Below are 16,283 nucleotides of genomic sequence, written 5' to 3' on the forward strand. Positions count from 1 at the left end.
TGTATGACATGGTAGTTTTTAGTTGATTCCTAGAAATATACCTTAACAAAGAGGTGGGTTTGTTAAATCACCTAGTAAAGCAAAAATATCATATAGTTAAAATTACCTATGAAAACTTTTAAAATTATTAACTACAGCACGTGCTGTTTCTATGTAAAACTCATGTGCAGTAATATATATGATTAATGTAACAAGTGATGCTGGGTATGGAAGAGAACATACACAAAATATAACTCACAGTACTTTTACCATTTTATTGAGTTTGCATAAGTTAAATGGGCTTAGGATGAAATCCCATTGGACCTTATAAGGCACATGTTTTCTCTGCTAGTGAACACATTGACTGTATACTAGATTATGGAATGCCAAAATCCAATCTGAAGTAAATAGTATTATAACAAGTGATAGATTTAGACTGGTATTTAGTCTGGTTAAATTGGATAATATGATAGTACCTAGTAAATACTTCAGTAAATACTAGAAGAATCTTAGAGGAGCAACTCTTCAGTAAATTTTTCAGGCATTGAAATTATTTATGTCAAGTATCTGATTTTTCTGTTCTAGAAAATATTTTAAATATAAACCAGGATATATAGGTAATCCAAGGACTGATCTCATATTATAGTAGTGTTTGTAAATATGTTATCATTCATATCTCGTGTGTTATGAATTAATTATTGGAGAGGGAGCTTGGCATGTATAGTTAATTGAATATTATGGGTATCTTTACCCACCCTTAGGAAACCCAAAGGTTTCCATTCAATAACAATTATTAAGGAAACACATTTTAAAATGCAGTTATTTATTTATAATTATTCAACTTTTTAGAAAAGGGCCTTTTATCCTCTTGCAACGTATAAGATTTCATTGGAAGAAGGGGACTTTATAAAAGCAAAGATCTTTTTAAATATTAATAATAATATTTATTAGTGTACATGTCATGTATTATGTTCTTTTATTCTTAGTTTATTTTTAAATAATACTGAATACTTTTTGTTTTAGGCTGCCACCAAGCTGGAAAACTTAGGAAATGTACTAGATGCCATGGAACCACAGAATGCTCAACTTTTTTATAATATCACAATAGCCTTCAGCAGAACTGTAAGAGTGCCAACAGAGCTCTGTTATTTGTAGCTGGAAATATAAAATTAGTCACAAATGTTGAGGCACCAAAAAGCACATGACCTAGAGTGAAAATGTGATGTGTCTATAAATATGTGATACATTCTTAAGGTAGTTCAGAAGAGATACAGTTTCCAGCTATCAGAAGCCATCATGGAGGTATCATGGAGGAAGTGGTACCCGTGAATCCTTTAAGGATAGGGAAGTGCCTTCCAGACAAAGGAAATGGAATCAGAGCGTAGGATTTACGGCTAGGGTTGTTCTTTGTTTTATGTTTTTAAAACTATTTTTTGAACGTTGTAAAGTGGGTAATAGGCTATTTGGGTGGGGGAAGTGGTTGCTATCTTATTTTTTTTATAATAATAAATGATTTTATTACAAGCACCCAGTAAAAAGGTAGTTGGGAATGGAATGGAAAAATACAGCAGAATTTTAAAATCACTATAAGAAATGAGAGGATTAAAAAGTTAACTAAACTAGAAAAATATAAATAAGGAAAGGAGACACAGTAAATAAAATAATTATTAAAATAAATTTGAAAGAAAATAATCAAGGATATTAATTGTTAAATGACATGAATAAACTGAATTCTCTTATTTAAAAACAAAGATTGTCAGATCACGTGAAATTTAGAGGAACTGTCCCTGCCCCGCCGCCCCATTATTATGGAAGTTTGAGTTAAGGGGGGGTATTTACCTTTTTTATTTACCTACTGCCAGACACGTGGTTTTTATTACTTTACAACAAATCAAACAATTTAGTAACAACTCTTCAAACTTGTTATGTTCAAAAAGTATATACTTATTCTGACAGCATTGCCATTTCTTGAAATATTTTTGAAGGCTTTTTTTCAAAAAGATTCTAAGGTGTGGTTCTCACTGGTGGTATACTTGTCTTTAGGGGTAAAGCAGATCCTTGTCCTAGCTTTTGATTCAATAAAAATATATATATTCAATAAAATATATATATATATGTTTCTCTATATTACTCTAGATATACACACACGTATATATACACACACATAAATATATATAAAACCTTAAAGTAATGATTTTCTTTTCTGATTATAGGACAATCATGAGACAGTTTGAAAAAAGAGCTCTGAAAATTTTGCTTGTGCAGCATCATTAGAAGCAGTAAACTTTTCAAGATAGCTGTTTTTTAAAAGCATTACTCATAAGGTTGTTTAAATTCTGATAGGATATGAACTCTTGCTGCACTGTCTAGATAGTAAATGGAGTAGTTTTATTTTTCTTTATGAAATTATTTTATATTCTTCCTACATTCTGAATCTGTGAAATAAAAATTATTTATATGTACATTTAGAAAAAATGAATTCTTCCGAGTAGAAGTGTTTTAATCTAACTTAAATTTTTTTTTCTTCTTAGTGTGGACGTAGTCAACTGATTCTTCAAAAAACCCAAACATTACTAGAGAGAGCTTTTAGTTTAACTCCTCAGCAATCAGAATTTGCTACAGAACTTGGATACCAAATGATTTTACAGGGGAAAGTTAAAGAGGCATTGAAGTGGTATAAGACTGCCATGACACTAGATGAAACCAGTGTCTCTGCACTAATTGGTATGACAACCATATCTATGAGTGATTCTCATACAGATGCAAGTAATGATTGCTTTTCATACCTGCCATTAAAGAAGAAAAGACATATTTTATGGTTTTCTAAAATTAAACTGTTCTCCACTGTCTACAACAGAAAAAAATATCATGTACCTTTAAGAATAAAATTTTTACTTCTTAAATACTATCTTAAGAGAATAGATTTTTATGAGATAATTCACATAAATTATAAATACCGTAGTAACTGATTTTCTGTGGGTACAAAGCTACCCATTTTCTTTTCTTTCACTCTTTTTCTTCTTTCTGTCTTTGTTTTTAAATCTAAAAGTTAGATGTATTATGGCAAAAAAAATCTTGTTTAATTAATGTTGTTTGTGTTAGCTTGAAGTGTACGTGCGTGAAATGATGTGGATTTTTACCATTTCTGTCTTTTTTTTTTTAGGATTTATCCAATGTCAATTAATAGAAGGGCAACTACAGGAGGCAGATCAGCAGTTAGAATTCCTTAGTGAAATTCAGCAGTCTATTGGAAAATTGGCGGTATAGTATTTTATTTTATTTTATCAGATGGTAGATCCTAGCTACTATTTATAAAATATGAAATTTTTAATGTCTTAATATTTAGTAATGGTTTTAGAGGACTATTGTACACTAATTTTAATACGTAATTACATTTATTAATTTACCTCCGTGCATAATTAGACTTAAGATTCTAAAAATCCATCCAAGCTAATATTTAAGTTTGAACAAATGCTGTACATAAACAGCACTTCATATACTTTTGAAATCTAAGTAGAAATAAATGGCTTTATAACTGCATGGAGTAATTAATGAAAACTACCTATTTTCCAGGAATTAACCTATTTACATGCAGTTCTCGCTATGAAGAAAAATAAACGACAAGAAGAAGTTATTAATTTGTTAAATGATGTCCTAGACACTCATTTTTCACACTTAGAAGATTTACCTCTTGGCATACAGTATTTTGAGAAGTTAAATCCTGATTTCTTGCTAGAAATTATTACAGAATATCTGAATTTCTGTCCATTGCAGGTAAGTAATTCTGGGACTTATTTTCAAGGATGCATTTACATGGTGTTTTATAAAAGATGCTAATAAATGATGTTCTACATGTTAGACTATAATCGGCATCTTAAAATGGAAGCATTTGTATCTATATTAGGTGAAATAATTTTTAATGAAACTATTTACAGTAATGACTACTATCAACTAATAAATGTGTTGGTTTACAAACATTCATTTGTAATTCATAAAATCTTAAAATCTTAAATTTAAACAAAGTATTAGAAGTCATTTAATTCAGACACCCACCTTGTATTTGAATCTACTCCACAACATCCTCATTAAGTGCCCACCCCATCTCTGGATGCACTCAGAGATGCAGTTCGTATTGTATAACTGTGATTATTAGACTGTATTTCCTATGTTAAGTCAGACTTCACTTTATATTACAAAATTCACCTGTTTATCGGTCCTTCTTCTGCTCTGGAGTGACATGGAGCAAGTCTAGCTACTTAGTCTAGGCAAGGACCATTCCTCATTCATAAAACACACCTTCAGATTTTGGAAATTAGTTTTCATGTTCCTCTAAACAATTCCAGGTTTCCAACCATTTCTTTTTTCATGACATAGTTTGAGCACGCTGGTTGTAAGCCTGAGGATGTTTTTCATTTGATCAGTGCCTCATTAAGCTCACTCTTCCAAATATGGATTTGGACTGCAAGACTTAGAAGAGATTCTCTGCTCCCTAATTCTGGATGTCCATCTAGCTTCCTTTTTGTGAATCACGTTACATTATCGACCCCTGTTGAATTAACTGTTAACTGAAGTCCTTAGATTGGTTATTCACTATAACTTTGGACCCAAGTGTAGGACTCTACATTTATCCCTGTGAAATTTTCTCTCTCCAGATTTATCCCATAATTCCAGATTACCTTGTCCTTTTGGATCCTGATTGTCATCTGCCTGTCTAGCTCTGAGTAGAACAAAGAATGGAGCCCTCTGTTGTGTTGCCAGGGAGTTCATTCCCAGTTAGTGTGGATCCATTAGTCAACACTCTTACTACAGACAGTAAGCAGATGACTTGACTTTATTATACTCAACTCACAACTCAACACAGGGATATCGTGACGGGCACTAGCAAATACTTAATTCCTAAAAGCATAGTTTTTAGCATTCTCTCTGATTTACAGCTTCAGTAACTGTAAATGAACTTCAGTAACTGTTCATGACCTTCCCTTAGGGAACTCATGCTGCCTTTCATTGACCATCATGTCCTTTTCCAGACTTTGATGACCTATTTTTTTTCAACTAATCCGTCTGGAATCACACCTGGGATTGATCTCAGTCTCAGTCGTGATCTGTTTTCAGTTGCTAAGGAGTTGGAAAGCATTTTTCAGTACTCATGCAGTATTTAGATTTCATTCAACAAATGCTTGCACCAGTGTGTTGCTCAGAGCTGGGGAAATAGTTTGTAAAAACAAACTACAACCCTTGCCTTCTTGACACATGAGTACTAGCAGGAGGATACATAATATAATTAAGTCAATCATGTAGTATGTTTGAATATCACAGAAGAAAATAACAGAACAGGGCAGAATGGGTAGTAATTTTAGATAAGGTGGTCTGGGTAGGCCTCATTAAGATGGGAAAATTTGAACAAAAACTTGAAGGTTGTGGGAATATGGTATAGAGTGTTTCAGGCAAAGGGAGCCATTGTGCAGGTGGCCCAAAGGGACACAGAGATGAGTGTGCCCAGGACAGTGTGAGGAGTTGGGGAGTAGTCACCGTGAGGTCTCAGCACAGAGACCAGTGTGGTAACTTCTCTGGCTTCAGTTCTGAGTACAGTGGGGAGCCACCAGAAGGCTTCCAGCATGATCCAGTTCAGCATTTTAAAAGGAGTCTTCTGGCAGCTCTGCCGAGAGTAAACTGTACAAGGAGCAAGAAATAACGTGTTAAATGGTAGTTGGGTCCCTAGTCCACAGACATCCTATTTTTCCATAATATAACCTTCATCAGCATGATAAGAATCTAATTAGCATTTAAAATGCTGTTTTCCTGGGGAAATATCAGAAAGGCAGACTTGTCTCTCCAGCTCCGTTTCTACTTTGGCCCTTTTATATATATACTTTCTAAAATCAAACATATTATCTTAGAGATTATCCATATAAGTCCTGTTTTTTTTTCTGTGATTCACTGTGAAATTACAGTAAAAAACAATGAGTAATTCTTAGCAATTGGCAGAGAACATTATCAGAACTTCACCCTTTTACCTATGCTTTCATTATTTTCAGTTACACTGAAGAAATAAATGTTTTAAGAATATACTCTGTACCCATTACTGTGTGAGTCTGTCATACAGAGTGAAGTAAGTCAGAAAGAGAAAAACAAATACCGTATGCTAACACATATATATGGAATCTAAGAAAAAAAAAAGGTCATGAAGAACCTAGGGGTAAAACAGGATTAAAGACACAGACCTACTAGAGAATGGACTTGAGGATATGGGGAGGGGGAAGGGTAAGCTGTGACAAAGTGAGAGAGTGACATTGACATATATACACTACCAAACGTAAAATAGATAGTTAGTGGGAAGCAGCCGCATAGCACAGGGAGATCAGCTCGGTGCTTTGTGACCACCTAGAGGGGTGGGATAGGGAGGGTGGGAGGGAGACGCAAGAGGGGAGAGATGTATAACTGATTCACTTTGTTATAAAGCAGAAACTAATACAACATTGTAAAGCAATTATACTCCAATAAAGATGTTAAAAAATAAGTAAATAAAATGGATCAAATGTCAAAAAAAAAAGTCTGATCTTTGAGACACATAAGACCCTTAGCCCTATAAGAGAGGCAAAACTAAATATGAAACTACTATAAAACTGTATAAGACAAAGAATGCTGAATTATTATATAGATTATAAGCACTATAGAAATTTCAAGAAGTTGAAGTATTCTAGGCATCAGTAGTTTTATACTCTGAAAATCCTTTTGAGCACACATTTTTTTGATGCCTCAACATAGTGAGAACATACCACACTTTCTTGTTAGTAAAGTGGCTCTTCATAGGAGTGACTGTCAGTAAGAGGCGGTGCTCCAGTTAAGAATCTGTGTATGTGGAGTGTAAGATTGGGGGGATGGGAGGATCACCCTTCAGATAAAGGAAGGAGTATTAGTAAGGCAAAGCAGGGAGAATGAACATTTGATATTTAAACTCTAATATCACATTTCTAAATTGTGAGTGAATAACCACTGGATAAAGGTGGGTTGAATAGACAGCCATTAAAAGAATAAAAAAGTGGTCTAGTACTGCTTTAGTTATCGTATTCACTATTAATAAAAAGAGAAAAAAAATTTGAAGGCCTACAACATGCCAGGCGGAAAAGTGGGGAATATGAAGGTATGAGACATTTGGTGTAGTATACGTGAGTGTTCAACCTTCGGACTTTTGCTAGAATGATGAAATCTGAATTCTCTAGAAACTGACCTTACAGTATTTTAGGGGGTGGTGCAAGTTACTCAACTGAGTAAATCACAAGGCAGGTTTAGAGTTAGAACTCGCATTGCCTTGACTCTCAATTCCAGCAAGAAACTCTACCTCTCGTTATCGTTCCTTTGAACAGATATGTTTTCTTGACAGAGTTTAAACAGATATGCTCATTTCATATGTTATCAAATTAGTAACTGTATAATAATTTCACAGTTATTTTGCTGAGCAAAAGCCATCATTTATATAGTCTGTTCATAGATCCCAGGGAGATAAATTAGTATTAGTCCAGTCATAGTAAAAATATTGGGCAATAAATAGAATAAGACAAATTTTAGAAAAATATGTGATTTTTGCTCTTCACATTACAATTAATATGTGTTTATTTTTAGCTAAATACTATTATAAACCTATAAAAAACGATCTGATTTGTTTAGCCTGCAAGTCCTGGGCAACCTCTTTCTCCACTTCTCAGACGTTGTACCTCAATCCTGGAGACTATAGTAAGAACTGTTCCTGGTCTTCTGCAAGCTGTCTTCCTAATAGCAAAAGTGAAATATTTGTCAGGTAAGATATACATTAAAATCTTAAAATAACCTTTATATTCTGATGTTGATAAGAACTAGTATAAACAAACAAAGAACTCCTTGTATGAATAGTCACATAAAATAGTCACATAGAATAGTCTTCATAGAATAGTCACGTAAAATGTACCTTTTACGTGTGCACAGATAAGTAATTTTTATCCAAAATAAAACTGCATAACTTTCTTTACTATTTAATTCTTTAAAAAATTAATATAAACTTCTGTGGTTCAAGTGAATGTCTGGGAAAATACAGTTCTACCACTTAAAAAATGTACGTCAGGTGGTACTAGGTCCTGGCAGTATAATTTATAGTCTTTAATCTCTCCTTTGAACAGATTATAATGGTTGACTCATTGGCATGACCAAATGTGATGTTCACGGGGTTTCAGGCCCGTAAGAAATTCATTGATTAATTTCTGTTTAGTTTCTGTGATTGGTTATACATAGCTTTAAAAAAATATCCTCAGTTACAACCTTAGATTTTTAGGACACAAACATATGTATGACAATATATATAAAAGTAGACCATCATATGGTACTTAGGTATGTATCTTTGCTGGCTGAATGCTATGCAAAGTAAGTTAAGTTTGTAAAGTCCTATAGGACAGAAACCAACTTCAAGGTGTTCATTATCGTTAACAGTTACTTCTTGTACATAATGGAACGAGTTAAGAGTTTGACCTTACTAATTTTTTGGCTTTAACTGTTTTTGGGGTTTTTTTAAAATAAATTTATTTATTTATTTATTTTTGGCTGCATTGGGTCTTCGCTGCTGTGCGCGGGTTTTCTCTAGTTGCAGCGAGCGGGGCCTACTCTTCGTTGTGGTGCGCGGGCTTCTCATTGTGGTGGCTTCTCTTGTTGCGGAGCATGGGCTTTAGGCCTGCGGGCTTCAGTAGTTGTGGCGCACGGGCTTGGTTGCTCCACGGCATGTGGGATCTTCCCGCACCAGGACTCGAACCCGTGACCCCTGCATTGGCAGGCAGATTCTTAACCGCTGTGCCGCAAGGGAAGTCCCTTTAACTGTTTTAAAAAGAGAACCAAATGATCACAAAAGCTTGTTTCACTTCTAAAATACTCTAGTTGTAAGAAGTGACTCTCTATTACCTTCTCTGATTGAGTTCTGTTGAGCCACATCATATTTCTACTTTCTTCCCAGTTAGAACCGGTATCACCTACTAGGTGATCAAACTGGGACTTTGAGTTCTGTGATTAATTTGTAAACACTCATTATTTATTTTGAATTTTGATACAAATCAGTTTTAATAGAGTAATAGTTAATTGCCAAAGTCTTAGGAAGGAAACTCTTGTATATTAACCCCATTTTTAAAAAGAGCAGCCTGAAATAATGTGAAACAGTGGTGGCACGTGTCTGAATAGCAGTATTCTTGCTAAATTGCCAACTGCAGTGACTTCCGGCACCAACTACCTGGAGTTGGGCTAAACTTCACAGGTTGAGGGCACAATTCTCCATCATACTGCCCTCATTTTAGATAGCAGCCACAAGTTCAGGGGTTCCCAGGGCCTCCTGCACTTCTGACCAGCTTGCTACTAATTTAAGGGTTCTTATGATTCCCTTCAGGTTCGATAATTCACTAGAAAGACTCATAGAACTCAGGAAAGCACTATATCTAGGATTAGAGTGTTATGATAGCAAACTGAAATTTGAAAGTCATCCAAACCAGCAAAAGGAAGAGATGCAGAGGATGAGGTCTGGGAGGGTCCCAGATGTGGAGCTTCCGTTGTCCTCTCCCTGTGGAGTCAGGACACATCAACTTTCCGACAAATCAATGACGACACCTGTGGAACATTAGCAACCAAGAGAACTCACCCAAGGTTCGGTATCCAGAGTTTTATTAGGGTTTTATTACATAGACATCGACTGAATCTTTGGCCATGTGATTGAAGTCAGTCTCCAGCTCCCCTCTCCCTAGGTTAGGCTGATAATAGGTGGCTCAAAGCCCTACCCTTCTAGTCACAGGGTTGGTCTTTCTGGCATGGCCAGCCACCATCCTGAGTCACATCATTAGCATAAGCTCTCAGGGCCCACCATGAATAACAAAGATTCTCCTATTGCTTGGGAAATTCCAAGATTTAGAGACTGTGTCCTGGGAACTGTCTCCCTGTCTCCCTATCTCCCTGGGATAAAGACCAGCCAAATTCTTTATTACATAGGACCTGACAAAGGCAGAACTGCAGGACAGAAATTTCTTCCATTTTTCTCTCAAGAGAAATTGGGCCGCTCTTAGATAAGAATGTGATATTGATGTGATCTTTGTTTTTATGGCCCGTTTTTTCCCAACAGTGATGACCCGTTTCTCCATTGAAATACTTAGTGGCCTCCTGAAGCTAACCGGACATATTCTTCCTCCTTATCTTTAGAAGAAACAAAAAAGATTATGATTTCAGTTATTCATACAGTCCTCATTGTTTTTTCCAGTCTCTTATTTGCAAACCCTAATTCTTTTCTGTGTACTCTCTCCACTTAGTAATAACCTCTTTTTTCAAGTTATCTCCTTAATCCTCCTCCTTCCTAAAAGAATATGGGGGTGGCAATTTGCATGCAAATTTATTATGCTTAATCTTCCCTTCTTTTTTTGTCTGCACAGTTCTGAGTGTTGGATTGTATCACAGTGAAAAAGAATCTAATGTTTATTATGCTTGATGGTTAACTGACACATTTAGACACTGTATTTAATAAGTTATTGTGCTACCCCAGCTAAATTATTGTTCATTAATCCTCTGTCTCTAAGAAAGCGTTTTCTGTTTAAATGGATTTCTGTTAGAAGAAAGTTGAGCGTTTGGGAACTGAAGGCCTGACTGTTAGCCTTACTTTGTCTGTTAAGGTGTTAGGTAAGGTTACAGAGAGTAATTGAACGGATACCTTAGCAGAGTTACATGGGGAGCTGGCCTAGCTACACCTACTTAAGGCCAGTTTATGAGACGGCTAAATGCAAATCAGTGTGGGTGACATCACGAAACTTCTAGCACCTAGAGTCTGTGCTGTTGTTTCTCTGAAGAGCCTCTTCTACCTTATCTGTCAGCCCAAGGTAGATTCCAATATTCTGTTCACTTTCATCTTGATCATATCCTTCTATTTTAAGATTCCCAGATGTACTTACTAACCTATAATGGAATATAATCTGCAAAAATGCTGAATCATTATGCTGTATACCTGAAACTAACACAGTATTGCAAACCAACTACAATAAAAGAAAAAGTCTTCCAGATGTACAATACCTGTGGTTCCAAAACATTTGATATTTCAGTTAGTATTTAAAGGCATTTTAAATCTGTAACTCACATTTCTAACCCCCTGGAATATAACCTTATGCCTTTTTTGGTTATTTTTTGTACGGTAGTAAAATTTCTAGCCTAGATGTGGCCCTATAACATTCTGTTTAAATTTCTATGTCTTACATAACTTATTTTAATGAAATTGTAAATTAAAAATATTCTTTTGACAAGGAGAATACAGGTACATTTAAAGGGCTTCAGATTTTTTCACATACTTTTCCTTATTTGCTCCTTATGACCAAGGGATGGCCTGGCTTTAGATATATTCTTTCATGCATATTAAAAAGAAACTGACTAGTGCAGGTAGAGGTTAAGCTAAGGCCTTACGAACAGAGAACTTTTAAGTTCAAACACCAGAACTATCCATAGACTAAATACTTTTCTCCCTGTTCTCTCAGGTTTCCTCTTGATCATTTTGTATTATAATAGTGCTTTGTTTCCTCATTAGGTGATATTGAAGCAGCTTATAATAATCTGCAGCATTGCCTAGAACACAGTCCTTCCTATGCAGATGCTCATCTCCTGATGGCTCAGGTTTATTTGTCTCAGGAAAAATTCAAATTGTGTTCTCAGTCTCTTGAACTTTGTCTGAGCTATAATTTTAAGGTAAGTGTTCCAGACTCAAGTGGATAAGACATATCGCCCTCCTTGAACCTTTAGCAAATGTTTACATATTCAACTATTTTGTTTCTTAGCCTGTAATATTTTGCTAATAAATGCATTATTAATGGAAATTTTGTTTTTTTTTTTTTTGCGGTACGCGGGCCTCTCACTGTTGTGGCCGCTCCCGTTGCGGAGCACAGGCTCCGGACGCGCAGGCTCAGCGGCCATGGTTCACGGGCCCAGCTGCTCCGCGGCATGTGGGATCCTCCTGGACCAGGGCACGAACCCGTGTCCCCTGCATCGGCAGGCAGACTCTCAACCACTACGCCACCAGGGAAGCCAATAATGGAAAATATTTTGAACTCATTAGCAGTAGGAGAAAAAAATGGAGGCAACTGTGGTGTAGTTAAACAACTATATGGACTTGGCAACAAAAGACCTGGAGATAGTGTCTGGTCTTTTCACCTGTCTCTCTCTGAACCTCAGTTTTCTTTTCTAGAACACTTATATGATAATACCCTACAATTATAGTGAACATTAAATGCAATATGAATATGTAGAGATAATTGTACACTGTAGAGCATTGTGCCAAATATTTTTATGTATAAGGATTTTATTTTATTGCCTGTTTCTTTCTTGGACCTTGGTGTTTAATAACTTCTTTTTAGATACATCATCAGAGAACAGCTAGTCATTTTGAAAGTTGGTATGTGGTTTGAGGATATAAACACACCAGATTTCTATCCAAGGTATTCTGTGTGAACATCTCATATCCCTGAGCATTACGGAAAGTCCTAGGTTCAGGGGCTTCCTGAGCAACCTGGAATCAAGGAGGAGCTCCTCAGACTTTTGCTTTGGTTGGCAGTGTCTTGAGCCCTTCGATGTGAGAACACTTTAGTACACTGGAGAATTCAAGTTCCAGGCAAGGTTTGCAGAAGATAATGCCTGCTTCTTAGGACAGTAGTTCTCAAGACTGGTGGTGCATTGTGACCCCAGTGCCAGTGCCCTACCCAGTGAATCAGAATCTCTGAGAGAAGAGCGTAATCATGATTGCTTACACAAGGCCCACAGGTAAACACAATGCCCAGCTACGGCTCAGAACCCAGCATTAGGAGGACTGGAGGTTAGATGGCAGCCACATCATCTCATTCTGGACCATCTTCTTCCCTTTGACTCCTTCCTCATCTTTTGTCATTCTCTTTATTTTTTCTGTATATGCTGTTGATACCCAAAATAAAGACAGGAGATTCATTACTACGTGTTTCAGAGTAGTATCAAAGGGTAAAACCAATGTTTGATTAACGTGTCCTGAAATTTTTAATCTTAAATTATTTATTTATTTGTTTGTTTATTTGTTTATTTAATTTATTTACTTCTGGCTGCGTTGGGTCTTTGTTGCTGCGCGCGGGCTTTCTCTAGTTGCAGCAAGGGGGCTACTCTTCGTTGCGGTGCGGTGGCTTCTCTTGTTGCAGAGCACGGCCTTCAGTAGTTGTGGCTCGCGGGCTCTAGACCGCAGGCTCAGTAGTTGTGGCACACGGGCTTAGTTGCTCTGCGGCATGTGGGGTCTTCCCGGACCAGGGCTCAAACTCGTGTCCCCTGCATCGACAGGTGGATTCTTAACCACTGTGCCACCAGGGAAGCCCTGAAATTTTTAATCTTAAAATTAGAAAATAAAAGAAACTGTGTAGAAATCTGATAACTTTATCTCAGTACGAGAAGTCTGAGGTAAAGGAATTCATTTCCTGAAAACTAAAATAATTTCTTAGAATATATTTGCTAGCCTTATAAACTTTGTGTGCAATTTCTTTCCTCTCATAGTAGAAGTACTTAACTTGTTTGTTAACCAACGGAACACTAGGTAGTGTCAGGTTATCTGAATTCTGATTTAATATAATAAATGATCAGAACATGAGTAAGAGGACAGAAATAGACCTCATGCATACAATCACAGGGTAGACTGTCCTCAAAGATCCTATTATTATAACATTTGATGGATTGTAAACTATGTATTGATGTTGTAAACACTCCAAAGAAGTATTTCTGAATATTATTTTTTCAGGTGAGAGAATATCCTTTATATCATTTGATAAAAGCTCAGTCACAAAAGAAAATGGGAGAAATAGCAGAAGCAATTAAAACCCTGCATATAGCAATGAGTTTACCAGGAATGAGGAGAACTGGAACTTCCTCAAAGTCAAAATACAGAAAAACTGAAGTCAATGCAAGCCATCGTTTATCAGTCTTTCTTGAGTTGGTAGAGGTTCACCGCTTAAATGGAGAACAGGTAGGTCAAGTGTAATTCAGTGGCTCAGATCTGAACTTTGTTATTCAAGTATATAGAGTCATAGGAAATGAAAAAGCTAAAATTATTCGCTTGACCAAGTGGTAAAGTTTAGAAAATTTATTTCTCATCACTTAGCACCAGATCATGTTACTTTCTATAGCCCCTGAATTTAGACATAGTTTGTACTGGGATGACTTTGTTTATCAGTGTACTTACATTGGCTACCATGAGATGTAATACTAGATATACACTGTATGTGTAATATGAGTAATAATATAATGTAATATGATGTACTGTAGTATGTATTAATATAATGTGTATAATAATATGTATGATTACTTTGGCTATCATGAAATGTAATAATATAATATAGTTATAATTCTGTGAATTCCTAAAAGGGCTCACACACATACACAGAAACACACACACACACACACACACACAGATGTACTACTGGAATAAAATTAAAGTACCAATCTGAAATTCTAATAGCTGAGAAAATAAAAGAACCACTGAAATAATATAGCTTTGTTAAACTAACAGGACAATCATAAAATCAAATACTTTAAAAAATACAGATAGATAGATCATAAAATCAAATACTTAAAGAATAATATAGATAGGTAGATGGATAGATAGGTAGAAAGAAGGCAAACAAAAATGTAATTCTGAGGAAAGAGTTAGAACCTTGTAGAAAATGAGGAACTTAACATCATTTATATTTGGTTTTTAAGTTGCAGCTGTTGCTAATCAGTTATTTCATTATTTCATATTTTAGTGGAAATTAAGAAGACTATGTCCAGATACTTGCCGAATCTCAAAGAATTTCCAGTTCACTAATAAATTAATGTAAAATGCACTTAATAAGAAGAACCAATTCTACTATAGATAGTTGATTCTGAAATGCACTGTTTTTTTCACATTTTAACGTTTCTTAAATCAGAATGTTTTAAAATCTCTAAAGCTGAGATGAATTAAAATCAGTGACATTTTAGATTCATTGAGGTACAGATTTGGAAATTAGGAAATATATTCACCTGGGGTATAACAAAAATGACATACTAGAGTAGGGAATAACGTAATCTGCTAGGTAATGTAGAACCATCGGGTACAGAGGGTGACTGGACTGGATCCCATCCAAGATGCAGTAATGAACATGGCTAAGAATTTAGGCTTTGGAGTCAGGCTGGTTCTATCATTTGTTAACTTAACTGTCTGAATCTCATTTTACTTACTGCAAAGTGGGGGGTAATTATAGTAACTACCTTAGAGGATTTTTGTGAGAATTAAATGGGTTAATATTTACAATGCTGGGTGCAAAGTAAATGTTTATTAAATTATAGTAGCAACAAGTCTTAGGTAGCAACTGCTGTTGTCCTAGTTATGAGAACACTTTTCAGCTAACAAATATTTATAATGTCATCTTAATTTGGTCTGAGTTTGGTTTTAAATTTTTGTACCTTTCAAAAAAAATCTATCATTATTTCACAAATATCATAACTGTACTAGCATTTATTGTTCATTCTGTATGAGTAGAAAACCTTAGTTTGTAGTGTAATTTGTTGAAATTTTGAATGTTACTTTAATTTCACCTTTATAGCATGAGGCGGCCAAAGTTTTACAAGATGCCATCCATGAATTTTCTGGGACATCTGAAGAGTTGCGTGTCACTATTGCTAACGCAGACCTAGCTTTGGCCCAGGGAGATGTGGAACGGGCTATAAGCATGCTTCAGAATGTTACATCTGAGCAGCCTTATTTCATAGAGACCAAAGAAAAAATGGCAGATATATATCTGAAGCACAGAAAAGAGAAGATGTTATATATCACTTGTTACAGGTAAATGGTTCTTTCAACCCATTATATTTTGACATTTATCTCCTAAAATTAATCCCCAAATTTCTTTCTTTTAACTGCTTTTCAGATACTTTATAGATCCCTTCCTTAATGTGTTCTTGCTTCCTTCTACTACCACCAAACACAGTAACTCTAACCAAGTTACTCTCCCTAAAATGTAAATCGTGGTAATTATGATTTATTTCAACCTGTGGCTTACTTTAGTTTCTCAGCTCTCCTCTCTCATCAGATGTTATTTTTGGACTTTGAAAGAGCTACAATTACATGTATTCTAATAGCTTAAAAGCATTATGTAATGTAACAATTCAGGGGCTATATAGTCATATTTAACACTCAGTATCATAGCTATAGCAGAAGAAAATTATGGCTTAGTATATACCACACTAAGGTATGGATTACAGAAGTGGCAGGGATTTAAAAAGTGTCATACACTGATGCCCTTGGGAGTTAC

General features: G+C 35.5%; 1 protein-coding gene across 1 annotated transcript in view; it reads left to right on the forward strand.

Annotated features, from left to right (window-relative positions):
* The window catches only part of TTC21B (tetratricopeptide repeat domain 21B), an 85,300-nt gene that overhangs the window by 16,399 nt on the left and 52,618 nt on the right, over positions 1 to 16,283 (forward strand). The window contains exons 8-15 of the mRNA XM_067741677.1: positions 1,003 to 1,101; positions 2,511 to 2,703; positions 3,143 to 3,240; positions 3,553 to 3,753; positions 7,645 to 7,774; positions 11,537 to 11,694; positions 13,751 to 13,975; positions 15,576 to 15,814. Coding sequence (XP_067597778.1) covers positions 1,003 to 1,101; positions 2,511 to 2,703; positions 3,143 to 3,240; positions 3,553 to 3,753; positions 7,645 to 7,774; positions 11,537 to 11,694; positions 13,751 to 13,975; positions 15,576 to 15,814 — 1,343 coding nt within the window. The remainder of the gene's footprint in view (positions 1 to 1,002; positions 1,102 to 2,510; positions 2,704 to 3,142; positions 3,241 to 3,552; positions 3,754 to 7,644; positions 7,775 to 11,536; positions 11,695 to 13,750; positions 13,976 to 15,575; positions 15,815 to 16,283) is intronic.

Source organism: Pseudorca crassidens, chromosome 6 (genome assembly GCF_039906515.1).
Source record: "Pseudorca crassidens isolate mPseCra1 chromosome 6, mPseCra1.hap1, whole genome shotgun sequence".
In the NCBI taxonomy this organism is placed as follows: Eukaryota; Metazoa; Chordata; class Mammalia; order Artiodactyla; family Delphinidae; genus Pseudorca; species Pseudorca crassidens.